The 27,253-nt window shown below is 47.5% G+C and overlaps 1 protein-coding gene and 1 non-coding gene across 6 annotated transcripts; both read right to left on the reverse strand.

The window, feature by feature from the left end:
• Positions 1-505: 505 nt before the first annotated feature.
• Positions 506-27,253, reverse strand: HIBCH (3-hydroxyisobutyryl-CoA hydrolase). 5 transcript variants are annotated; one of them, XM_059702567.1, is made up of 14 exons: positions 27,100-27,253; positions 22,472-22,514; positions 20,494-20,634; positions 18,719-18,803; positions 16,746-16,817; positions 14,853-14,905; positions 11,594-11,672; positions 10,263-10,330; positions 9,395-9,481; positions 7,139-7,197; positions 6,440-6,521; positions 3,820-3,939; positions 3,478-3,511; positions 506-1,024 (listed from the first exon to the last, which is right to left on the reverse strand). In XM_059702567.1, exons 1-14 carry the CDS (start codon positions 27,117-27,119, stop codon positions 909-911), a joined length of 1,059 nt encoding a protein of 352 aa, XP_059558550.1. In that variant the 5' UTR covers positions 27,120-27,253; the 3' UTR covers positions 506-908. The 5 variants fall into 5 exon arrangements, with proteins under 5 accessions (XP_059558550.1, XP_059558548.1, XP_059558551.1 ...); XM_059702565.1 differs by having other exon boundaries at positions 10,263-10,408; positions 27,100-27,252; XM_059702566.1 differs by lacking the exon at positions 506-1,024 and adding an exon at positions 1,047-1,768 and having other exon boundaries at positions 10,263-10,408.
• LOC132238964 (small nucleolar RNA SNORA42/SNORA80 family) lies at positions 8,791-8,925 on the reverse strand. The gene has a single exon (XR_009453929.1). It is a non-coding gene; the product is annotated as a small nucleolar RNA SNORA42/SNORA80 family (small nucleolar RNA).

Raw genomic sequence — 27,253 nt, forward strand, 5'->3', positions numbered from 1 at the left:
ATACGGGTTACAACATAAACAAGAAGCTGACCTTTAACTTATTCTCACCTAGACTTGCAGGTCCCTGCGGCTTCTGGTGCCCTGAACACCCTCGTTTTGTCAACAGGACCAGTTACTGAAGGGATTTCTATTCTAAGTGGAAGTCCCGTGTTCACGTCTCCCTCCTGACTGAACTGGGTAAGGACCCATGGGAATGCCCACACGGACGCTGGATGCCAACTGCAGGCACCAGGGCGTCCCCATCTCGGAGCCTGGACTGCCAGCTCCCACCTGCCGGTCAGCGGGTGGTGCGGAGGGAAGTGAGGCCCCACTCTCCCGGGGGTGGGGGGGGCTTAACTAGAAAAGCCGAGGCTGAGTGAGTAACACTGGAGAGAGAACTTCACGAGAAGCTCTCTCTTTGCCTGAGATTTCTAACGCTGTAAAAGGAACACTTCTGTTAGTTACTCACGATCATTTTAAAATAGACTTATACATGGAGAAAACTCTATGAAGCATTAACACAGTATCCAAAAACATGATTTTATTTTTCATCATCTGTACATAATCTACTTAATCAACATATAAACGCCTTCCCAAAGCCGGACATTCAGCTCCCATTCCCACCAGCTCTCCCATCTCCAGTCAGGGGCTGGCAGACGTCCTCTCTAAGGGTGGTGAGGAAACAGCTGGGGCCTGGCAGGCCTCGTCTGGGCCGTGATCTCCGAGGGGAGTGCACACAGGCGAGTCCAGACACGCTCCACCGCTTTACTTGCGGACACCGGTGGTTCATGAAATACCCGTCTCTGCTCTCCTTCCCCCCATTAACAGCAGAAGCCGCCCAGCTCGCGGGCATGGAAAGCAGCAGCCGACTCGGGCACGAGCCTCCGTTTGCCAGCCTCTGTTCCAACTGCCTCCCAAACCCAGGCACTTCACAACTTCAAATCGTTGCTCCCCAAGGACTTGAAGTAACTGCTCACAGCCTCATCAGTCACTTCTGCCAGGCTGGCCGGCTTCCACTTGGGACTCTGGTCTTTATCTATTAAAACTGAAGTGAAGAACAAGAAACGTCAGTTCATTCCTTGCTGAGTCACGGTTCTAATTACCGAATGACACACGCCTGGTACGAGGCGTGGCTTTCCAGCACATGTCTTTCTGCAAAGCGTGAATGTGTGTGTGTCTGTTCCTCTTAAAAGTGAAGCCCCACAGATTCCGGAGGGGCGGCCACGTGCCGATGAGGACCGTGTGGCAGCCGCCAGCCCGGGCCTCCGAGCGGAGCCAGGGTTCGGGGCTAGAAGCCTCGTCGTCTTCCGGCAAAGCCGTGAAGGAAGCCTCCTGTTATAGGACCAGCGCTGGGGTGACTGGGAGGACAGCAGGAGGGAGGAAGGCTGAGGTGAGGGACGATGACTGAAGGGAGAGGAAGGGGCTTATGCATAACTCAGCGTGGACCCTGCCTTCTGCTGAGCCCTCCGCTCACACAGCCCTGAGTCAGAGCGCCGACGCCACCGGCATCATGAGAAGCCCCTCCAGCCTCAGTGGTGTCCTCACTGAGTGCAGCCAGGCAGACCCCACAGGAGGGGGAGCGCAAGGCGTCTGTAAGGCCCCTTTAAGGGGGGGTGTCAGCTTCTGGCTGATAGAGCGCAGCTACCGATGCTGCCATTGGGGACTGCTGGGACAGGCAGGGCCGCTCTGTGGGGTTTCTTAAGTTGTCACAAAGCCATGAAGGGAAAGGGCCGCACTCACATGTGGCAGGCGGTCTGAACCATGCTTACTAGTAAAATGTGCACAGTCCCTGTGAAGAGCGGAAACATATCAACAGACAAACTCTACATGAACCAGACACCGCCTTTAGTGTTCAAGGTCAATGATGAGAGCAGCCACCTGGGACAAGGAAGCAGGCTGCCTGGGGGGTGGGGGTGGATGCATAGTTAAGTGTGGACACTGGGGTGCAGTTCAGCTGCCTGGCTGAGGCCCCAGCATCAGCATCAGCCCAGTGAGGGTGCTGACCATGATGTCATCCTCCCAGCCAACCTGAGCTGCACATCCGGGGCAGTGCCCATGCAAGCAGCCCTGGGACAGGCTTCCCGCCCGGACCCCGGCCCCCTGCCAATGCCGTCTGCCGCCCGGACGTCCCCTCAAGGGCAGAAGAAAGAGTGACCAACTCGGAGTCTATTGTACCCCAGCGAGCCCTTCGTCAGCAGACAGGCAGCCTGCATGGAGGCAGCTCCGCCCGCAGGTCCCTGAGACGGGGTCCAGTCCGCCCGCAGCTGCTCTGCCAGAATGACCTGCTTTGCTTTCCCCGACGCCCAGAAGTCTGCTCTACATGCTGACAACAAACACCTCTGACAACCACTCCCCTAATTTGCTACTTTACTTAATTTGATGACATATTTTATAATTAGCAAATTAACGCAAACATTTGATTATGCAAAAACACCGAACAGTTTTCCTGAGAACAGATGCTACTTTCCGAATAAAAAGGTTATGCTGGTTAACGAGGGGCTATCCTTTCTCCTCAGTAAAAAGTAGCCTGATAAGAACCTGCATTGTAATCAGAAGTTAATGCAGCTCGGTTTCAATTCTTTTTCCTTAAAATCATGACAGTGTATCTAGAAACAACACTTTTAAGTTTAAGAAGGGTTGCTCTCACATAAAATGAAGGTTTGGCAGCAGAACCCAAGTATCACATGGATCCTCCTAAAATCAGAAGTCTAGGTCTGATCCCACATTGCTGGGAATTAATGGGGGAAATGCCTATCTTACTGGTTTCTGTACGACCTATGGCCCCCTCCGACGCAGCGCCATGTGCCTCTGAGAGGGTCTGAGCCCAGGCTCACTTCAGATAGGCGATCAGGCCATAAGCTCAGAAGTTCCCCCACGCAGTGCCCGGTGTTGACCGAAGCTCTATTCAGGCAGAGGGCATCCAGTCTTACTACATGAAAGTGATCAATAAAAACATGAGGAAACCAGACATGCAAAGCGCAGGCAGAGGGAAACTCACAGAAGTAACAGCTATGTTTTTAGGGAGATGGGCATATGCATAAAAATTACTGCAAATTTGCTAGGAATGAAAAAAATCAGCCACTTGCTTCTTCTAAATATACTGGCTTTGAAGATAAGCAAAAATATAAGTAAAAGCACTCACGTATTTTACTAATTACGTAGTATGGTTTTTCTCCTGCATTGTGCGGAATAAACGTATCTCTCTGAGGCTTCAGCAACAGCATGAGTGACAAGCTCACACTGCCTCTGCCCGCGACTTTAAAAGCAGGGTGACCTCTTACATATAAATTAGGGAGCAGTGAGCAGTCATGTAAGTTTTTAAAACAATATTGGATGCAATGACTTATCTCCCCTATATGCCAGCTGGTAATTTTTTAACACTTTGCAATCAGTATAAAAGTCTAATTTTCACTAATTAGACAGCAACCATCTTGGATGAACAGCGTGCGCTCACACGTTCTGCTCCCATGAGAGCCGAAGGAGCCAGCTGTCACTCACCTGCCCGGACGCCTTCGGGAAAGTCATGGCCTCCCTGGAAGACACGAGAGGAGGGAGAGCTGTGAGCGCCCTTGCTCCCGGCGACCTCTCTCTACACCCGCTGAGCTCCCACTCCCATGGCCACTGCTGCCACAGCATCAGAGACGGACCGACGGGTCCCCACTCCACCACCACCCATCCCTCTGCTCAAGTGTCTCCACGGCACCTGAGCTAACTGGCCCACTGTGTTTCTACAGACATGCACGGCCCTTTTCCTATCGATGGCTCCGTGTTTTGCACGCTCCACAATGACCATTCGTTCGCTCGTAGCTCTGAAATGCTAACACTTAGACCAATTCTCACCACACAAGCTTGGCTCAGCCGGTACTCCATGGTCAGCACGTCCTTCAGGCTCTGCGAGGACCCCTCTGTGAGCTGCCGCAGGGTGATCTTGAGAGACGTCGGAGACATCTTACTAATTATCTGTTAGGAAAAAGCATGTGCTCGTTTTATGCCAATGGTTCCTCTGCTGTCTATACAAACCAGCTGAGTTTTGGTATTAATCATGTTAAAATGTGCTCCTTCACACAGCACTTTCAGATGACAAAGTCCTAGCAAAGTTAGGCTACACTCTAGGCCAGTGATGGCGAACCTTTTGAGCTCGGTGTGTCAGCATTTTGAAAAACCCTAACTTAACTCTGGTGCCGTGTCACATACAGAAATTTTTTTATATTTGCAACCATAGTAAAACAAAGATGTATATATATTTTTTTAAATATATTTTATTGATTTTTTACAGAGAGGAAGGGAGAGAGAGATAGAGAGTTAGAAACATCGATGAGAGAGAAACATCGATCAGCTGCCTCCTGCACATCTCCTACTGGGGATGTGCCCGCAACCGAGGTACATGCCCTTGGCCGGAATCGAACCTGGGACCTTTCAGTCCGCAGGCCGACGCTCTATCCACTCAGCCAAACCGGTTTCGGCGAAAGATGTATATTTTTGATATTTATTTTATATATTTAAATGCCATTTAACAAAGAAAAATCAACCAAAAAAATGAGTTCGCGTGTCACCTCTGACACGCGTGTCACAGGTTCGCCATCACTGCTTTAGGCTAATCCTGCCCAAGCACCAAGGAAACGTTTCCTAATCCATGACAGTCAGGAAAAGTCCATCCCTCCAACTGCCGAGACGGACTCAGTGGGAGGCCCACTCAGCGCGTGTGTAACGTGTCATCACTGGGTGTGCACCGAACACTATGTTTCTATTCAACGATTAGTAAGGATGTTGAAGAAATGATGTCTCTCTCACAGTCAATCCTGGAGAGAAAGGGACCCCGAGATGTAGAGGCCGCGGTGGCACTTGGCACAGGAACCCGGCTAAACCCCTGGGACCCACAGGAAGAGCACAGGGACCCGAGGACACCCGGGGCGAGGAGCCATCCGAGAGGCTCGCCGAGACAAGCACCGGGACCCTCCGAAAATCCGTCCACCATTTCTCTCGTCTGCAAACGTTTCACCTGAGCACCAACGGCTATCTTCTCCTTCAGGTGGTTCTGGGGTGTCTACCTCGGCCAGGAAGCCTCAGCGGGAGTTTGATCCCACGTCACGTCACGTCATGTCACGTCATGTCATGTCACGTCACTCCCAGCAGAGATGGGCATTTTGGAGCCGCGTTCATTCACCAGAGCTCCAAGTGAGCCGAGTGAGAAGGAAACTCGCACTTCCTGTGAGTGTGTGTGTGGCCTCGCGGGATGGGCTTGCCAGAACCCCTTTCTGTGTGTGGGACGATGACACGCCAGAGGGACAGAGGCAGCAGGAGGGCGTCCAGCACCCCCTCAGCCAGGGGGGCAGTGCTCTCAAGGGAGGTGGTCCCTGCACATCTGAGCTGCTGTAAAGTGACACCAGATCGCCTGTCAGGCAAAGTGCTACGTGGCTATTTGCAAATGGAGCTGCTAAGGGCACACTTAGCCACGTTGCTGAGAACAGTGATAACAGGAATACTAGTTTTTATGTTGCTCTGGAACAAGAGAACCAACTTGAAGTCAGAATCCCTGAAACAGAAAACGACCATCTACATTTATGCAAACATTCCTAAAAGCTGGAATAACGTTAATGACTTTGTGAGTCAGGGAGAGAGACCGCTGTCCCACCTGCTCTGATGCGTGCCTGCCGCGTCTAGAAGTCTGAAAGCTGTCTCAGGGGTCTAACCTGCCAGCATGGCATTCCCACAAAGCGGCGCCTCCCGCTGTCGCCAGCCGAGCCGGCTGTGGAAGATCGTGTCCCTGAGGCTGAAACTGCTTAGCTCAGCGGCGGCTGGAGACGGAGCCCTGTGCTAGTTTGATCAGTTGACTGCCACGCGTCCAAGGCGGAAACCACCCCCACACGCCACGATACTTTGAATTTAATTTAAAAAAATCAATGTGCAATGAATACTATAAAAATAAATATATTACTCACAATCCGGGTGTTCTTGAATATTTCCAGCTGAAAATTCTCACGAAAAATGATTTTAAGTTGATCAGGGCTGCCACTTAAGGAAAACGTTTTTTATAGACGCTCGTGGCGTGTGGGGAAGGTCCACGCTTGCGTCTACAGACACTTATGGCACACAACGGGTTTTAAAAGATTTTTCTTTTTTTTATTAAACCTACTTCTTAGAAAGACTATATTGAGCTGCTGCTCATTAAACAGAACTTACTGATCAGTGTCACACCTGCAACTTGCTGCAAGGTGACCGTCCCTGCTGCCCAACCTTCTAATACACACGCCCTGGTGCTCCCCCGGGACAGGAGGACCCTGCAGGGGAAGCGTGCCTCGGGCTCCCTGTGATGGCCAAGGGCTTGGTGACCGGCACCTGGGTTTGGTAAGGTTTTGGGGAACAACAACAGTGGGCTATGCCACCACCACAGAAACCTGCCTCCTCGCGGCCTCCCCGCCAGAGAGCCACCCCGCTCGGGCAGAAGTGACCCAGGCTTTACCTTCAGCTGCTCCAGGGCGAAAGGCGAGCCATCTCGCTGTAAATTTTCAATAATCTGCTCCACGGTGTTGGCGGAGAAGCAGCTGTAGGAAAGGAGACACGTGATGTCACATGACGATCCCTTCCTCCTGTGCCAGCCAGAGCCCAGCGCAGGCCTCCCTCCGACAGGCGCAGGCGCTACCGCTGCCCTGCTCTTGGTGGCGCAGAGCAGAGCCCAAGTCTTCTCTGTGGGCCTCCTGCACTGTTATTTCTAAGTAAATGATATCAAAACTGAAAAACTGGTGCTTCTAACTGTAGAGACGGTTGTCTTATTTTCCAGTAGTTTCCTCCTCCTGTGTTCTTAAGCCAGTCTGTTAATCTCTCAGATCACTACACTAAACCACTGGCCGAGGGGTTTGATACATCAGACCTTCAGGGAAGATGACTTTACAAAGATAAAAGGTAAGTTAACTCAATTATTTCTAGCCTTTCTTTCCCACTTTAAAAAAAAAATGTTTTTCAATAACATGAGTCGATGCACCTAAACCAATGGGTTGGTCTCCCCCAGTAGAGTGGCCCAGGAGCTGTTTTCAAAGGTGAGTGAAATAAAAGCACTGTGCTCTCCAGCTGCAGCATTAGGTGCATCCTCAACACAGTGGCATTCCACTAGCAGGTCCCATTTCCCAGCCCCCAGGGGCAGGGGCACCCGGGGCTCGAGTACCTGTTTATCCTGCCCAGGTGCTCCTCCAGGGCGAACGCCTTGCCCTCATCAGCCTTGGACTTTGAAAAGAAAAATATTGACATTCATTTGAAGTAACTCAAATCCTTTAAAAATCTTCAATCAGTTCATATTGAAGGATACACTATGTGACAGATTATCGCTTTCAATCCAATTCCATCCAACCGTCTCCTGACTGCCTACCACTGTGTTCAAAGCTCAGACGTGTCTATTCCAGGCCAGCACCTGACAGGGTCGAAGGCCAAGTGCTCCTGTACTTTTATTTCACATCATCTCTGTGACACGTGTCCGTCACAGCGTGTCAGGAAGTTCAAGGACTGTGAGGACCGGGAAGTCGTCCTGCCCAATGCCACGTGAGGCAGGCATCCCGCCAGCTCCCTGCAGCCGCAGAGATAGAATAGCGCCCCGAGTGCGGGGGCAGCTGTGGCTAGAGCTTGTGTTTAATTCTGGGCCAAAAATAAGCCCTCGTGTTTCTAGCTCTAATTCACCCTCTTCCACCTTCATCGTTCCTCACTGCAGGGTCCTCACAACCCAGGGCCCTCGAATGCACCAATTCCAGTTTATCCAGGTCATTCATTTTTCTCTAACATGCTTTCATTGATTTTAGAGAGAGAGGAAAGGAGAGGGAGAGAGACACATCGATGATGAGAAACATCAATCGGCTGCCGCCTGCACGCCCCCTACTGGGGATCAAGCCCGGCACCCGGGCATGTGCCCTGACGGGGAATGGAACGGGTGGCCTCTTGGTGCGGGTGAGCCCCACCAGTGAGGTGCATCGGTCGGGCTCAAGGTTCTTCCTAAAGTGTGAACACACACCTTCGCTGGTGTAGCTGAGTCCTAGCACAGCACAGCACGACGCCACGGGCCCGTCTGCTTTGGATACGAGGCTTTTATGAGAGGACCAGCTGGGGCAGTCTGGGCAGTCCTTCCGGGCTGTGTAGTCACACTCAGCACTAAAGCTTTTTTTTTCTTTTCAAAGTAAACAAAATGTGGATTACAATATTATTCTAGAAACATAGTCCACACACTCAAGATTTATTTAAGACTGGTCTGGGGGTGATCATGTGCTTTAAGCCAATATTAAAAATTGACTCCTATAGCCCTAATCGGTTTGACTCAGTGGACAGAGCGTCAGCCTGCGGACTCAAGGGTCCCAGGTTCGATTCCGGTCAAGGGCATGTACCTTGGTTGCGGGCACATCCCCAGTAGGGAGTGTACAGGAGGCAGCTGATCGATGCTTCTCTCTCATCGACGTTTCTAACTCTCTATTCCTCTCCCTTCCTCTCTGTAAAAAATCAATAAAATATATTTTTTTAAAAATTGACTCCTGTAAATCTTGGTAGAAGAGATATAAGGAATGAAAAGATGACTGGTTTTTGTTCTCTTTAATGGATGAAAAGTCCAGAATCTCTTAGACCTCACAGAAAATTCACAAGTGCTACTGGTTTATTCCACACATCTGTACTTTCCTACATAAAATAGTTATATTATCACGTGCCCTGTTTTCTGCGTGTCACAAAGGCCTGAGCACTGATCACTGGGTTTCTGAAACAGGCTCCGTGTTGATGAAGTTTTTCCTCCTGGAGCAGATATGCTCCGGTCAGTGCCCTCAGCCAGGGAGCGCTCTATTTCTACACTGTCAGCCCCCCTCAGTGCTCACAGCCCAAGGGTAAGGAAGCTGGGCAATGGTTTGAGGCTGCAACTTCCTCTGGCACGGGTCCACTACGAGAGGCCCACAGACAAGGGCCCTCCATACATCATGACCACGCATAGCACTAAAGCTTTTACCCTGTGCCACCTCGGCTGCATTCTCCGTCCCGCGTGACTTAAAATGCACAGAGGCTCAGTCTCACTCATGGCTCACAGCTGCCCACAGCCTGGAAACATAAGCAAGTACCTTCCGTGTTAATATCTGGTCTTTTGTCTTCAGTTCCCAAAATAAAGGTGAGACGGGTGTCTTGTTTTCGTAACAAGTCCCTCTCGGCCACAGCACTGATGCTGCTAATGAGGGGACTCTGGAAAGCCCCGAGGATGGGAGGGCTGGTTGCCGGGGGAACGACCTTGGATTTGAGTTGGACTCGGTCCCCTCCCTGACAGCTCTGCAGACGCTTCCTCTGTGGCTTTCAGAAGGCTGCACACATTTATCCACATCCACGCACCACAGTGCTCATCACCGCTCTCCAGCCACTCACCCTTCCCCGGAATTAAAGCCTGAGGTTAGAATACTGACAAGGTCACCTTTGCATGATACGTTTCCAAGACATCTGCAATCTTTTCTTTGGAAGGAGATTTCAGGGATAATAAATCTTCTTCTAACAGGCTCAACTAAAGGTAAAAAATAACAATAATAAGGGGGACAGGAAACAGATTTGAAACACCACGGTAACACAAAGTACTTCAGAAACCTTCGATTCTTTTCTGAAATTCCTGCCTTACAATGATGATGCCCCTCTCTTCGGCTGAGCTGCTGAAGGAGGCTGTCACTGACGTGTGCACACACGTCCCCACAGCCGGAATGAGTGCAGGTGGGGGAACTGAAGAGGAGGGATTGAGACACTCATCTTTGTTCCCCTCTGGCTACGGAGCAGGTGAAATGCGGTACCACAACCAAAGATCTGAACTGTACACTGTAACTGACTTGAACTAAAATGATCCCACCGAACTGTGGCCGCTACAGTGGCCGTAGGCTCTGGAACACAGCCACACCGAGCTCCGCCCTGGCTCCTCACACACCTCCCCTGTGCTCCATCAAATGGGGCTTTTCACTGTCTCCAAAACATAGCGGTGCGTGCTGCCCAAGTACCCATGTCCCACCTGTTTGTTAAATGTTTCCGCCACCCAGAAGGCCTCCCCTGACCACGCTCTCTCAAGCCCAGCGGGGCTGCGCTCCACGAGCAAACTCCGGTCCTTCTGTACAGGGAGCCCTTCTTCCTGACCCAGTGACCTGCATCTGGGGAGCTGAGACCCTTCCCGGCGGTCACAGAGCTGTTAGCAGGAGGTCCAGGATTCAGACCTCCGGCTACCGAAGCCTAGGACCTCAGCCACCCACTGCCTCCCATGCAATGAGTTCTTCCAACAACACAAGATGCAATTTCCAAGTACTCACCTTTTCAGAATCTACAAAGTGTGTAGCAATTCCTGCTCTGTACACATCTCTTCCTTTCAGCCTGAATCCTGTTAACGCAAGGAAGTAACCCAGTCTTCCTTGAAGTCTTGGCAAGAAATAGCCTCCGCCCACATCAGGGAATAGTCCTGTAATTAAATAACAAAGAGAGACAGCAGGGGTTCAAATGAGAGAGATGCATGTAACTTTCTCTGCTCTAGGTAAGACCAGCACTGAGCAGTACTCGTGTATGAATAAACCACTGTGGCTAGGGCAAGAACCCTAAGAAAGGGTTACACAGCCTGGCCAGTGTGGCTCAGCGGGTTGCACATCACCAAACGGTTGCCAGTTCAATTCCCGGTCAGGGCACATGCTCAGGTTGTGGGTTCTATCCCTGGTCTGGGTGTATATGGGAGGCAACCAATCAAAACATCAATATTTCGCTCTCTCTTCCCCCCCCCTCCTTTCCTCTCTCTCTAAAAAATCAATAAATAAAAAAGGGGAAAAAGAAAACAAAGCCAAAACAAACAAAAAGAGGACATCTTAATTTTCAATAATAAAGATAAATTTTAAAAAAATGGTTCTACCAGATTACGCATAGCAGACACAAGATGAAAACCACTCAATGTTTGCCAGTGAGTGAACGGATGAGCAAACTGAACTCTGTTCATGAGATGAAGTGTTATCTGACAATAAAAAATGGACAGTCTAAAGAAAGAGGGAAGAAAGGATTACACAGAACAGCACCGGGACCGGCACCAAGCTGGAAGAGTGCCTGTTCCCGCCAGTCAGATGAGAAAGCACATGATGCATGCAGCACTGAGCAGAATACAAAGAGGAAAGTAAGCAGCACTCGCCTGGGCAACTGCTCAGATCCTGCACCAAAACATCCAAAATCTTGCAAGACTTACAAGGATCAAACTGTTTGCAAATGACTTTAGTCCTCCCAGAAGCAAGCTCACGAATATTTATAAGAAAACAAAACATCCAGCGCCCAACAAGGTGAAGTTTACAATGTCTGGAGTCCAATTAGAAACTGCCAAGCATCTTAAAAAGCAGGAAGATGCTGCCCATAGTGAGGTGATAAACAACCAATCAGGACGGACCCAGAACTGCCCTGGCTGGGGCGCTCAGCTGGTCGGAGCACTGTCCAGTTTATTAGCATAGAGCACTGCCCAGTTTATTAGCATAACATTGTTCATAATATCCCCTATTTCCTAATAGTTCAGATTACATTGTTGTTGAAGAAATTAACCAACTCTTGTGTGACATACAGTGCAGTCAAAATAAGTTGAAATAAAAGTAATTATGAAAATTTTGGGTTTGTTTTTTACCTATTGCAGTTTCTGGCATTGCAAAAAGAGACTTTTCAGTAGCCACTCGGAATAGCCCATGAACGGAGAGTCCGACTCCCTAGGCAAATAAGGCAAAACATGTTTTAAAATACTATTAGAGAATAAAAACAAATGCGTACACTCAGAATATTATGAGCAAATAATCATCTTTCTATTCCACGAGACTTGCCTTCAGGAGACAGACTGAGGGAAACCCTGAGCCACACAACTTGAGAAGACCTGGCTGGGTGACAAGTACCCAGGCCTCCCTGTGTCTGCGACGGGTTTGTTTTGGCGAAGGTGTTTTCACTCCCACTCTGTGCCATGCTTCACGTCCTCCCCCCCGCCCCCCAGCCCCCCAAGGCCCTCTCATTCCAAACAGAAGAACTGTGGAACTGACTACCCAGACCACTGAGTGTTCTTCATGGAACCCAGGTCAGAAAAGTGCCATCAAGCTACTCTAGGAAACTTCCGCAGCTTTAAACAGAATGTTAGCACATGACTTATTCATGTTCCATCAGATAAAATTAGCAATACCATTTTTCTCAGATACCATGGGCCAACCATGTAACTCTTTAAAAATGGTTACTAAGACACAAGTTTTAGAAAATAAAAAGGCTGGCCGGAAGCCTCTGATTGGGTGAAGGTCACTGAGAAGGGCAAACTTAACAGTCATCTCTGAATAAACATAGTTGAATAAACAGATATTTGAATAAAATAAATAAGGAGTATACACGTGATGACAAAGTATCAAAAAATTTATGTCAGTGTTCACACTGTAACATACATTTCCTATTTTATATTCTCTTCACATTGTTCAAAACTTCTATTACATTTAGTTCTCATTCTTAATCCTTTCTAACCAGTGTACCCTATCTTTGACATCACACAGTTAACTGAGTTAAAACATGTAAATTATTTGAAACAATGTCAAGCACTCAGAGTTCTATCAGTGTGAACGCATTAGAAAGGGGCTCATTTCTATCTGATTATTCTAACTTCTCATTACATTTCCTCAGTTCAAGTTCAGCCATTTAAAAGCTCTTGAAACTTTTAAACCTTTTTCAGAAAATATTAAAAAACACATGCAATTTCCTATAAATTCTATGTACTATATGCCAATCTTATATTTTAAAAGACGATGGAAATGAATAAAATCCTTCAGTTATTACCTATATCCTTCGATGTCAACGTTTATAAAGTCAATCACAATGTTTGATACTCTCTGTAAAAGCCAATATCATGTTATAGGTGTTTATTAAGACACAGTCAGACACCTAAGCTAGAGAAGCACCATCATTCAGAACTGCCTGAAATCTGGCTGTTAGGGATTGAAAGCAGCAGCCACCCCAGGCTGGTAGGAAAGGCAGAGACACAGACCTGGCTGGTCCCACACCCACGTGTGGGGATGAAAATGGGAGCGATGTCTTGGCTGCAGAGGTCTACCCTGAGGAGCAAGGGGTCCCAGGCCCACACCAGACCCCCGCCCAGGGTTCCAGGACTGGGAAGAGACGGCCCCATAAGCTCTGGCTGTAAAAACCAGTGGGGGCTGTGGCTGGTGACACAGAGGCTGCTGGAGTCCCAGGCAGTTCCTCCTAAAGGTTTGAAAGTTTTTAGTTTTTTCTTAAATAAAAGAAAATAATCTTTAATTATATCATCATTTCTGTTGCAACTATTGGGTTTACACTCCATGGAGTATTTATCATTCCTTTGTGGGGTTACCGGTATCTTTCACATTCACCACCTCACCACTGCTCCTTCTTATCACTGTTCCTTTTATCCCTTTGTCCTCCACAGGCACAGCCTCAATATTTGCATTACTGAAAGCACAGTCATTGTCTGTCTTAGTAACATGCACCAAATCCAACTCCTGCTGCTGTGCTTTCACGTGACATCAGTTCTGCTCCTGCATTTTAGTTTCCAGTCGCCTTCCCGGGCCGCCTGGTTCGCCTTTGCAACCTGTGACTCTCTCCTCTGAGCCGTCGTCTCCTTAGGGGCTGTTGTCCCTATTTTACTGGGGCCACAGCTTTTCACATGGTAGCAAGGATCCCCCAAGTCTTCTTTGTTCTGTTTTCCTTTGCCCTGGTTCCGTCCACATTCAGTGCTGCAGTTCCTTTCCTTGCCCTTGCTCTGCAGCACTTCTTCAGGGAGCTCTTATCTTCCCTTTGTTAGCGCTTCCTGACAAAAAACACCACCGCCATAATCAACTCCTGCTCCTCACCACAGCTGAGGAATCCCTCCCGCAGGGATGTCAAGCCCCAGGCCCCTCCCAGGCCCACAGGCTGCAGAAGTGCGTGTCTCAGAAAAAGAGGGGATTCTTACACGCCCATGACCAGATCCTGCAACACTGGGGCAGGTGGAAGTTTAAATCCTACCCTCTGGCCTCCTACCACCTACCTGAAGCCTACCTTTTCCTGCCATGGAGACTCCCTCAGACCTCCCACTTGTTGAAACATTTGTCTTCGCTATTGTCAGTGCCATACAATTTACCACTTGCTAATTATCTTACGTTTTCTCCAACTCCACATCAAGTTATTCAAGGCCAGGGACCTGTAAGACTTCTTTATAAGAGCGTAGACTCAAAGTAAAGATTTCAACTAACAAACGCCACTTCAGAGAACGTCACAGAACAGCCACTGTCACTGAGGGGAGTTTGTGCCACAGACAACGCCGACCCCACATCCCCACTACTCGGAGGCAAAACACACCAAGAGCCCAGGTTCTCTCCCAACGCTGTTGGGAGCAATCGGTTACTTATAGTAGAAAAGGGCTCTACATTTTTAAAAACAAGATTCAGTGAGTTCTATTGGTTAAAAAATCTGTTAATTCCAGACGCTAACACAGCATATAACATAAGTAAGACCATTTTCTTTTGGGTGGAGATAGTGTAAACGTGATAAATGTGTATCCCAAACTTGCAAGGCTCTACAATCCAAACATAACTTTGTTTCAACAAGTTTTATTGTGTTATATTCATCGATTCATTTCTGGTTTGTTTGGGGTTTTTTTAAGTCATTTTTGGAGGGAGAGCGAGAGAGAGAGAGAGAGAGAGAGAGATCGATTTGTTGTTCAGTTTATTGATGCATTCACTGGTTGCTTCTTGTATGCGCCCTGACTGAAGGCCGAACCTGAAACTTTGGCATATCAGGACAGTGCTCTAACCAATGACCTACCTGGCCAGGACCTATTTCTGTTTAATAACTAACTTATTTCTAATACAACTCACATAGTAATGATGAGAGTAAAACAGTCTACTTACTCCACCCATTGTAATTCCATGAATAAAGGCAACATACGGTTTCTGGCAAGAATCTAAAAGAAAAAGAATTGTAATTAATTGCAATGTTTAAAAAAATTTTCCCCCTAAAAAAACCACATGTTATATGAACTGAATATTTTCCCAAGGAAATTTTTGCAAGAAATATCAAGGTAGACTAAATGTGTGGCCTGTAAACTGTTCTTCTTAAAATGACAATCCATAAACAATCCTGATGATCTGTTCATAATCACTTAACAACTCAACCCTGCAATTTGAAACAAATGGAAGCTTTGTTTAATTCAGCTACTGAGAAATATGACTAACAACTGCCTTACAAGCCACTGATGTTTATAGACACAGCTATAGTTTAAAGAACATAACTTGTTTTCTATAAATCTCAAGTAACTGGACACAAAGAGAAGTGAAGCATAAAGGGAAAAGCACGGACCAGAAGTTGGGAGGCCCAGATTGTAGTCTCAGCGCCGTCATTAACTGCCAATTCAGCTATGTTCAACAGACATACTGGCTTCAGGCGTAAATATACTAACACGTTACATGCATATCTTATGTGTATATCATATAGGGCGCCCCAAAATGTATATACGCTTTGAATGATTATGAAGTCAGTGTCTATTAATACACAGTTCATTTCCAAAAGTTAAAAACTACAGATATGAGTAAGTTTTTTGCCAATGCCTGTTTTCAAACTGATGACTATTCTGGTGCAGGCACAGCTGAAAACGCAAAACAATGGGATCGCAGACATCAAGGGTCATTTCGTTCAGCATTTGTGTGCCCTCAATTTGTCAGCTGTCACCAGATTTGTACCATAAACTTTATCTTTTATGTATCTCCATAAAAAAAAGTCTGGTGGCACTTTAGGATACATTTTCTTTGCTCAAAAATGAGTCTGGCTTCAGCCATTATCTCAAATCTGTTAAACCTGAAAAGGAGTGAAAATTAACTGAGTTATCAGCTGCTGAAGCATGTATACACTTTTTGGACACCCTCTATATAATACATAGGTAAGCAACAAACAGGTAAGCATGTAGTAAAATCTAGAGTGGTCTGCGAGGGTAAACTACGAATTAACGACAGCGGTGCTCTGCGGAGGGGTAGCGGCTGCCTCTGGGGAGAGAAATGGTGCCCAGGAAAGCAACAAGGCAGACGGAGCTGTAATGTTAAAACGTGTAGAATCCTATTTCTTTTACATAAATTGTAAAACATCAAGCAAAATAAAGTACTGATGCCTGCTCCCTCTGGGCTGGTGAGCACACAAGCACTTACTGTATTATTCACTGTAGTTTAACATCTAAAACCAGGCTCTGGAACATCACCTAGAGACGTTTCATCCCAAATTCTTCAATACTTAGAAAATGATACCTCATTGTACAGAGAATACTGGGACTCACGTCTTTTGTTTTCCAAGAAAGCCAGCGCTATGATCAGAATCATGTTTTCATATCAACTGAATGACAAATAGGTGAGTACAGCCTACTAATATGAAAGTGTGGTTTAGGAATGAGCAGTCCAAATAGTTTAATCAAATTTACTTATGATTGCCGAAACCGGTTTGGCTCAGTGGATAGAGCGTCGGCCTGTGGACTGAAAGGTCCCAGGTTCGATTCCGGTCAGGGGCATGTACCTGGGTTGCGGGCACATCCCCAGTGGGAGATGTGCAGGAGGCAGCTGATCGATGTTTCTAACTCTCTCTCTTCCTTCCTCTCTGTGAAAAATCAATAAAAAATATATTTTAAAAAAAAATTGACTTATGACTGACACATAGCATATAAAAGATTAAATAAGATTATCTACTGATTACATTTTTAATAATTCATACTTTAATGCTGCTTTTGTTGATTCCATTTTCAAAGCTCTCAGCAAAGCACATACCAATGGCATTGTTTAGCACATATTCTTCTCTGAAGAAATCCTGACTTATCTTCCGGTCTCCCTTTACAACTTCTGAGATTGTTACAAAAAAAAAAAGAAAGAAAGAACAAAAGATTACAAATTTTTTAAAAAGTGTTTTCTAGTCAATAGAATCAAATAAAATAAATTTAAAATACTGTAATACTCAGTCCTGGGGAAAACTCTAGAATGATTTGTTAACATTTTGAAATTGACCATGCCACAGACATGTTATAGGTAGCCCCAGATCCATAGTCCCATGTCAACTCCAAGGGAAAAATTCTTAAGAATTTCCTACAAAATGTTTCACTTAAATTTAGAAGTTATATATTGCTACAAAATGCACTTTCTTTTGATTGTTTTCTGTAGCACCTGAGTGAATATCTGGTGGACATACATTTCTTTTGATAATATATATGTTTTTTTAAGTTATTGATTTGAGAGAAAGAGAGGAAGGGAGAAAGAGAGAAAGAGGAGAGGGAGAACACACATGGATTTGTTGTTCCACTTATTTGTGCATTCATTGGTTGACTCTTGTATGTGGTCCTGACCAGGATCAAACTCACAACCCTGGCGCATTGGGACGATGCTCTAAACAAAGAAGCTACCTGACAGGGTGGTAATATATATTTCAAGTATACTATACATACACACACAGAGAAATAAATATATATATATCCCATTAATTCAGTATTTCTGCCACCTTCACTTCCCCACGAAACATTTACTGAGCATCCACCAAGGACCACGCACTGTTTTAGGTGCTGCAGTTATGAAGACAGCAATGTAAGAGTCTTCCCTGAATGCAGACCAGAGAGAAGATACTACAATACAGTGCCGGTGCGATGCTCACTCTAAGGCAGGTGCTGCAGGAGCACGAGCAGGAGGTGCCATGGAAAGAAGTCGTTTTAAAAGACTGAAGGAGAAACATAAAAGAAGCTAGAGAGGGAAATGAGATAGTAAGGCCCTTATTTATTAATAATACAAAAGGAAATACATCTTCCCAAAGATGCTGCTACGGCGTACTGCTGCCTGGCATAATACAAAGGTGCACAGTAAATGCCTGAATTATAAACACTACCAGTGGTTTCCTTTCTATTGCAATTGCCTATCATCCAAGCTCACACCCACTGTGTTTTCTGCAGTCACTGTCAATACCACTATGAGACCCTTCTCTCTCTCACGCACACTGAGAGAGCACATGCCTCTTCCTGCTGTCAAGGCCTATGAGACTCACCTACTAGCACACAAATTTCCCTGTTATGGGAAAGTCACACAAAACCTGTTGACTGTTTATAGTTTTAAACTAACTCTAATGTCATCTTCCTTTAAAATGCTCCAAATTTGACTTCTTTGCATGGCTATTAAAAGACAGTTTTATCATTCTTGTCATTCTGAGGCTTTCCCTGGTTTATGCCCCAAACGCTCCTCTACCGTCTCCGCTCAGTGCTGACCACTCCTTGCCATTCTCAACGGAAAGGAGGGTACCCTGCACTGCATGCTGAAGCTCTTCTTCCGCAAAGACCTGACATCTCCTTCCGGTCTTACTCTGATCAATTACTTCCATATAAAATAATTAAGTGACGTTCACAATATCATTTAAAAATTTTTCTGAGTGCCCACTTATCGTTCTGAACTATGATCTTTCAAGAAGCTCAATTTTTTGGAATTGAAATCCCTGTTTTATTTCATGTAAACTAGAATAATTCTACAATTTGTACTGTATTTCCAAACAACAATATCAAGGTAGGCTTTTATGCAAAAATAGTCTAAAGAAGCTAAAAATCAATATATAAGGCTCCACCCATCTTTAAACTGACAAGTTAACTAGCTGAGAATATATAAACTTTTTAAAAAATTCTAAAAAGTAACACACGTGACAAAGTAGTAGGAAAGCTTGCTAGCACTTTATCCGTTCTGTCCAGGGAGCACTCAGGGCGAGGAGGGGCTGGTACCTCTGATGTCTCCCCCAGCACAGAAGGCCTTCTCCCCGGCGCCCTTTATGATGATCAGGAAGGTTTCGGGATCTTGTTCCCATTTCTAAAAAGACGACAGAATAAGCACATTACGACCACAAACTCATTCAAGATGCATGCACTTGCACAGACACACACACTCACATGTGTACAGGCATACAGTATATGGATAGACTACTTCTGCCCCACCCTGTGTATATCCATACATGATATATAGCAGAACCTTTATAAAGTATATCCAGAAGAATGGATCCCAACTTTTCATGATGGCATCTGACATCTTTGCCATGACTTTTAGACAAAGGTTAAAATATATAAATATAATAAATATATAAATATATATATATATTAATACACACACACACACACACACACACACACACACACACTAGAGGCCCGATGCACGAAATTCGTGCAAGAGTAGGCCTTCCTTCCCCTTGCTGCTGGCACCAGCTTCCCTCTGGCACCCGGAACCCGGGCTTCCCTCACAGCCCCAACTTCGTCCAGAAGCTCGCCCAGAAGGAAGTCTGGCCTAATTAGCATATTATGCTTTATATATATATATACACACACACACATATATATAGGCTTAATACTACTACATGTTACGTTAGTTTAGTAATCTAGTGAACAAATCCATCCAAAGGTTGTTGATAACAGAGCAATTACCTTTCTAGTGTGTTGCTATGGGGCTCCGTCCAACTGACAAATTTGTAAGTGACAGAGTGAAAACACACAGACCAAATCTGAAAGTGGGGGCAGGTAAGGCCAGCTAAAAATTAAGTAGGATAAAACAATGAAGAGCCAATGTAAACTCAAAAGACTAGAACAATGGACCAATAAAATATTAGTTAACGAGAGACAGAAAAATTAACAGAGGCTCTATACATTCTACACTTGAGAATAAAAGTACAAATGCCCAAGGCAGAGGCGGAGCTGGACAGTTAGTGGAAACGTGGTGTTCTACAAGGAATTCTCTTCTTGCTTCCACTCTGTCCACTCTGACCTGGAACACTGCTTATTTCTCTGTGTCACATTTAAGAACATACTACAAGGTATTCCAACAGACAGCAAAATTGAAGAGACTCGTCAAATGAAGAATGAAGAACAGGTGGCCAGGAAGAGCTAGCATTTGTGGAACACCATGTGGCTGACTGTACGAGGTTCACTGCTTGGCTTCTCTCCACAGCAATGCTGAGGTGCGAGCACCCTACTTCACAGCTGAGCAGAGGGAGGTACACACGACTGGCACTCTCCATCGACACAGTTAGTAAACAGAAGCCTAGGTTTCAAGCACCAGCGGTCTGACTTTAGTGATGATTTCCCTGCACCCGCAGTTCACTCAGAATAGAAAAGCTTATGTATGACCTTCCCCAGTAAAGGCTGGCCACGCAGTAAGAAACAGTGGTCTTCAAATCAAAAGGCCGCTGTCATGTGGAAGCAGAGTAGATCTGTACCTTCACACGGGCCCTACGAGGCAGACCCAGGATCACCGGGTAAAAGGGGGGAGGAAGAAAGAGCGGCAGGACAAAGCAGAGACTTAGAGCCACAGAAGAGGAGGGGCTCTCCTGGGGCAACGCCCTCCCGGCCTGGGTGCTTCAGGCGAACGCAGGGCCAGCACTGAAGCTAGGAGTCGATGGGCTTGGGCGCCGACCCCAGGCAGTCCAATGACTCCGTGGGAAAGAATGCCAGAAATGGACTATAAGGTGCACTTTTAAAGCAATCGATACAGTGGCTGTAAGAAAACAACCGACCTTTAGCTGTGGGTAGATCTGCCGGATCATGCTCAGGTTCAGTGCGTTGAGGGCCTTGGGTCTGTTCAGGGTGATCACCCCTGCGCAGCCCCTCCTCTCCAGCAGCACCTCTCCCGCTGCATCCGTGTGGGCGGACAGCCTCTGTGTAAGCACATGAGAGCTTTACATTGAAACAGCTACAGCAAATCAAAGCCTTCACACAGTGCTAAGGTAACCGATCACATGGGTAACTGAGCACATCTGACAAAGATTGCTAAAATTAAAACAACTATACCTACCTCTTACATCTTTTAAATTTTACTTCTACGTGAAATGAGTCAACTTGGGTGATGAAATATTCTTTAATCTTTTATTACTGTATACCAACAATATATTAGCTACTTATAAAGCAAAGATGAATACAGAGGGCAAATAATTCAGACTACAGTGGCTACCAACAACTTGGAAAAAGTTGTTATTTGAGCTGGGCCTTCATATATGCTAAGAAAAAAGGGGGGATGAGAATGCTACAGAATAGTACATGCAAAAACGTAGCAATTATTATTTGAAAATATTCACTGAAAATAAACCTGTGCAGAATAAAGGCTGGTTGAAGAAATGAGTAAACATTTCTGGGAAAACAGGAAGGAGCAGTGTGAAGCCAGATTATAAAATGACAGGCTCACATGTCATAGTTATGAAGAACTTGCCCATATGCTCACATAAGGGCCGCACACACCGTGACTTAATCACCAGGTCTCACGGCTCATGTAATAGAGGACTAACTAATGTAACACCTGGAATTAACGTTTCCAACTACATAGCAATTCCCAGGTCTCTGCTACACACCACTATCAAGGCTAATGGCACCGCCCACTTCATACATTCCTTTAAGGACAGTGCTTGAAACTTCACATGGGAACAAAGTGCAATATGAAACTGAGAGCTTAAACTGGAAATTTTTAACTGGAGAATGAATCCTTACTAACAAAAATCTAATAAAACCCAGAAACCCATATTTTGACAGTATTAAGCAATATCTCTTTTTAAAATATATTTTTATTGATTTCAGAGAGGAAGGGAGAGGGAGAGAAACATCAATGATGAGAGAGAATCACTGATTGGCTGCCTCCTGCACACCCCCTACTGGGGATCGAGCCTGTAACCTGAGCATGTGCCCTTGACTGGAATTGAACCTGGAACCCTTCAGTCCACAGGCCGCTGCTCTATCCACTGAGCCACACCAGCTAGGGCTCACACAAGGTTTAAGTCCTCCTTTATAAAATCATGTTGTATATTTCATGTTGGACTTGGCTGCACAGGATGCCTATTTATTTTTGACAGTTATGCAGTCTTACATGTCAATTTCTCAGTCCCATACTGAAAAGCATTGGGTAATTTCCACCTTCTGCTATTCCAATGCTGCAGGGATATCCTTAGGCATGGATCTTCACGCACTTGGGCCAAGCATTTTTGGCGGACAGTTACAGAGGGTGAGACTTTGAGCAAAGGATATTACAGAATCTTTAACGTTAATTCCTACTAGAACGATATAAAGAAGTGAATGATTTTTTTCCCGCTTGAAAAGTTCCTGTCTTTTTAGAAACCTGAAAACTACTGGTTCATTATATGCCAAGCATTAGGCTAGTTTTTCAAATGAAGTATAGTATTTATTATCCATAAGCACGCTACGGTGGATACCATTATCCTCAGTTTATATATGGTCAAGAGGAGGCTGAGAGACCAAGTGCTCTGCCCACGATTAAGTGGGGGCCCATGAAACCCAGGCATTCCAACGCGAAGACCCGTGCTCTTATCCACAGCCTGCCTCAGGCCACCTCCTGCAAGCTATGTTGGTCACGTCTTGACATTGTATGATTGGGAACCAGGGTGTACCAAGGTCAAAGGCACCTGCCAGTACTTCTCTTCTGCCCGAACAATGGCACCCTAAGTTACCCCTCATATCTAACAATGCCAGCAAAGCCAAGTCCAAACTTACCAGATGTTGCAGGATGACATTAGTCCTTTTGAATGAGCTAAACCTGAAACAAACGTAGAGTACAATGAACACAATAATGTGAGAAGTCACATTTCAGTGTATAATACTGCACACATTGCTTTAGTCTCTTCTGAAACGTATTAAAACAAAAAGTGTTTTGTTTTTTTTAAAGATTTAGGTAGAAGGCAAACGGGGGGGTAAGTGGGACCGAAGTGGACCTGACTTGGGACTTGGGATGGCGAACACGCAGTACAATATACAGATGACGTATTAAAGAATTGTACACCTGAAGCCTATGTCACCCCAATAAATTATGTAAATTATATAAAAAGCAATGTCCCCCCAATAAATTCAATAAAAAATAAAAAAAGGCGTAAGCCTCATTCATTGATGGTAGAAACAAATGTCTGGCCACTTTGTAAGACCGTTTGGCAGTTTCTACAAAGCTGAACATACTCCACCGTACGATCCAGCAATTCCACTCCCCGTATTTACCCAGATGAGTTGGTAACATTTTCACAATAAAACCAGCGCCCACGTGTTTATGGTAGCTTTACTCACAAGAGCCTAAGCATGGATGTAACCAGAGGTCCTTCAATAGATAAAAGGATAAACAAACTGTCATTCCACAAAAAGGCACAGAGGAACCTTAAATTCGTACTGCTAAGCAAAAGAAGTCTTTCTGAAAAGATATGTACTGTACTGTATATTCCACTTTACTGCCACTATGGCGACAGTAAACAGACCAGAGGCTGCCGGCAAGAGGGGAGAAGAGGTGGAATACCCGGGATGCCTGGGCAGTGAAAGGAGTCTGTGTGACTGCAGTGGTGGAGAGAGCAGCTGGACTTTAAATGAAACCAAGACGGAACTCATCCACTAGGACACACTGTTCAACTGATTCGGAAAAATGTCCTCTGCATCCAGATAGGCCCAGATGTCCAGCAGCGAACATTTCATCATCACGAAAATACTGACTCGTTCATCAGAAAGACAGAATGCAGTGAGGAATCTGAGTGAGAGGGAGCCTGGAGGCGTGAGGGTTAGCTCCTGCACAGCTAAGAAAACAGTGCCAATTCTTTAATCAAAAATTACTTTTCTGCCCTAGGTCAAGTGTCATTCCCAGAGACACACTGCACAGAGGCCCAACAGCAGGCATCACAGAAGGAACCCCGACCTGCACGTCAGTCTGTTTGCTCTTTGTAGCTGTGTTAGGAACTGTGAGGGGCTAGAAATACCAGAAAAACTAAAAGTAAAGGAGCCTGCCTTTTTGAACTTTGCCAAAGCACAAGGCTGGACCCTACCCTACCACTCTCGCATGGTCCCCACCTCAAGGCGGTGGATGTGGTGTCTCGGGGCACCCACTGGGCCAGGGCCAGTAGGATGAGCGGACGCAGACCACCTGCGGCAAGTCCCCGACCGAAGGCCGTGGGCCGTACAACTGGAGGTGGAGAAGGCAGGCACACTTACCATCAATGAGTGTGAAAACAGAACTTGTCCCAGGGACTCTAGAGGACAATGTCCACGCACTCACAGATCCCCAAAGGGTATGAGCACACTCTCTTGTGCAGGGCAAGGTGGGGATGTGGGGTCTGTGGGGCCTGGGACCAGCGCTGGGTCTCTTAGGGGGGTTACCATTTCTCCTTTGTACCACAGCCGTGGACGCCAAGGTGGTGGAGCTGCCCCTGGATGAGTGATGAAGGCTGGGATATGAATGTCCGCTTCCCCTCAACCACGTGCCAGGTTTGGAGCCAACGGGAAGGAAAGAGAAGACCATAAACTCAGAGTTATTTGGGGACTCTGAATACTTGAATGCGAGTATGAATCGGAAGAGAAGTAATATGATGATATAAAATCTGGTGAGGAACTTAGTGGTAGTTTGGTTTGTTTGCTTTCTGCTTTGGTCCAGAGGTTTCTGTGACCTATGAATGCAGTGCTCACTGAGTTACACTTGCATTTGTAGGTTTTTATTAACTTCCTATGAATGAAATAAAATTCTGTCTCACAAATAAAACTGGGACTTGACGCTAGACCTGCTCTCGCTGTTTACTCTCCGTGCTGCAGGAAGTATTTGAACTGTTATGTAAAACTTGCCAATCTGGCAGCACATCTTTAACCTTGCGCGGGCGGGCATTTGGGTACTGGCCTCATTAAGGAATTCAAAGTTGTTCTGACTTAAGGAAGAGAGCACTTACGTTTTCTGCTGGTTAAAACAGGTTCCAAAAAGATAGAATTAAGTTTTTTAAAAACGTTAGAAATGGTGCTCCCGGGTAAATGTAGTTCTGATTTTAAATGTCCATATGAAAACCCTACTTAGAAAATGTCCTGAGAGAGGCTAGGGCAGGGGTGGGCAAACTTTTTGACTCGAGGGCCACAATGGGCTCTTAAACTGGACCGGAGGCCGGAACAAAAGCATGGATGGAGTGTGTGTGTGAACTAATATAAATTCAAAGTAAACATCATTACATAAAAGGGTACGGTCTTTTTTTTTTTTTTTTTAGTTTTATTCATTTCAGACGGGCCGGATCCAGCCCGCAGGCCGTAGTTTGCCCACGGCTGGGCTAGGGTCTGTCGCTTCAGCCTGAACTCTGGGAATGACACGTTTTTAAAAGCACTGATTTTAATGACAACTTGTCAGCGCTTTGGGACCAAACACCTCTGCCTGTGCCCACCTCCAGAGTGTATGGTCTTGGCTGTGTGCAAGTCTCCAGGTGATTCTAATGTGCATACAAGTCCTGGCATCACCAGGTCAATTGCAGTCAAGGGCACGCACCTCCATTGCCCTGGTGGGGGCGCATGCAGGAGGCAACCAGTCAGTGTGTCTCTCCCACATTGATGTTTCTCTCTGTCTTTACCCCTCCCTCCCATGCTCCCCCCCCAAAAAAAAGATCAATGAAAAAAATATCCTTGGGTGAGGACTAACAACAACAAAAGAATATCCAATAATCCAGATGGGCCAGGGGATAGCAACAGAACCCAGAACAGTGCCTCTCAGAAACAAGAACGTAACAGTAAGTGCTGAATTCATGAAGCAAATTGGGGCCAAATCTTGAAACCCAGGCGGGGATGTCCTAGCTCATTCCAAAGGCAGGAGCCTCTCCGCGAGCTTCCGAGCAGAGGACCCGCAGGCGCCAAAGGACACGTGAGCAAGTTGCTCAGGGAGGCGGTGGGTGCGGACTCCGCCCGGGAAGAGGCACGGCCAGCAGCCAGGTTTCTGTAACGGTGAACTAGTGACACATTTGCGAGCACTGCCTGAGCTCCAATCGGCAGGAAGAGGCAAGAAGTGGGGATGTGGGAGAGCTCCCACCGCTTCGGGAATCTAGGAGGAAGGTGCCCAGGAACTGAAAGTGCGGGTGCCAAGTAAAGGTCGCAAAGCGAGATGGTCTGCCTAGCACGGGTGCTCAGGATACACCAAGGTTTACAGAAATAAAAAGCTGAAGTTATCATCAGAGAGAGGCGCTTTATTTGGGAACAAGACCAGGAATGTCCCAGGGCTGAAGTGGCACCAAGGCTCCCCCAGCAGGGCAGTGGGGTAGGAAATCCGCAGGTCCCCCGGGCATCGGGGAGACCCCCGGACATGGGGGAGACCCCCGGGCATCGGGGAGACCCCAGGGCATCGGGGAGGCCGGAGGTCGCGGGAAACCACCCAACCACAGCAGAGCCCTGGCTCCTCTGGGGAGCGCGCCTGTGGCCCCGCTCTGAATGCATCTGGGGGTCAGGATGTGGCCTTGGGCTCCGGCCTCCGCTCTGCTAGGGCCCCACCCGGAGCCCTCCCACTGCCCAGAGCTCACCCGGCCAGTCTGCCCTGACATGCGGGTGGGACACAGCCCACCTGACCGCTGGGAAGGACAAACTCCCTCCTTGACAAAGGACGTTCACTTGGTCAAGAACAGTCCCCCACCCCCCCACCCCCCCCCGCCCGTTAGCCGGCAAGTGCAGGGGGTCTGCCCGCGCTCAGGGCGCCAGCAGCGCGGACAGCACGGGCTGGAGTCTCAGAGCCGCCAACCCGCTGCGAGCGGCTCGGAGGCGGGGCCGCTGATTTCAGGGCATTTAACCACAAAGAGCGCAGTTCCTCGGGCATCTTCCAACAAATGTTGCAGAGCAACGCCCTTCCCCAGGCCAAGAGCACGCCCCCGCCCGGCCCCGGGCGGCGCCAAGGCCGAAGAACCCGAGCTCCGAGCTCCGCTGTCCGGTCCACGAGCCGGTTCTCCCGGGGGAGCGGGGCCGGAGGGCGCAGCCCACCCGCTGAGACGCCTGCTCCCCCCGGGCTCCCGGGCACCAAGGGGCGCCCGGAACCACCGGCTGCTGAGCCAAGTCCCGCCTCGCGCCCGGGGCGCCCCGGCCAAGCACGCGCGAGTGCGGCCTGCGCGCCCCGGCCCCGTTCCTCCGGGCGGACATGTGCGGACAGGGAGGAGCGCGGGCCAGGGAAGGAGGTGCTGCAGGGTCAGGGCGGGGTCCAGGTGATGCCTCAACAAGGGGCCAGGGGCGCGAAGGCGGCCGGGGCGCCCGCGACAGGACGGGGCCGAGTGGCGTCCCCGCGGGCGACTCGGAACCTCAGGCCGCAGGGCTCAGGCCGACACGTTCCTCCCGCAAGCGCGCCGCCCGCCGCCCGCCGCCCGCCGCCCGCTCACCTTGACGCGAGGCCCGACATCTCCCGCAGCCTGAGCTCCAAAAACACCAGCGAGCACACGGCCGGGGCGGCGCTCCCACAGGCTCCTCCGCCCCGTCGGGCCCGCCCCCGCCGACGCCGCCCCGGCCGCCCCGCGACCCGGAAGCAGATGACAG

This window comes from Myotis daubentonii, chromosome 7 (assembly GCF_963259705.1).
Source record: "Myotis daubentonii chromosome 7, mMyoDau2.1, whole genome shotgun sequence".
NCBI classification, from domain to species: domain Eukaryota; kingdom Metazoa; phylum Chordata; class Mammalia; order Chiroptera; family Vespertilionidae; genus Myotis; species Myotis daubentonii.

What these genes read in the sequence shown, in the direction of transcription:
- HIBCH (XM_059702565.1), bottom strand. Translation starts at nt 27,119, where the DNA reads ATGTCGGGCCTCGCGTCAAG. An exon ending in ATGTCATCCTGCAACATCTG is followed by an intron (nt 20,635 to 22,471) that starts GTAAGTTTGGAC and finishes GTGCTTACACAG; the next exon opens with AGGCTGTCCGCCCACACGGA. An exon ending in TCCCGAAGGCGTCCGGGCAG is followed by an intron (nt 1,025 to 3,477) that starts GTGAGTGACAGC and finishes TCTTCACTTCAG; the next exon opens with TTTTAATAGATAAAGACCAG.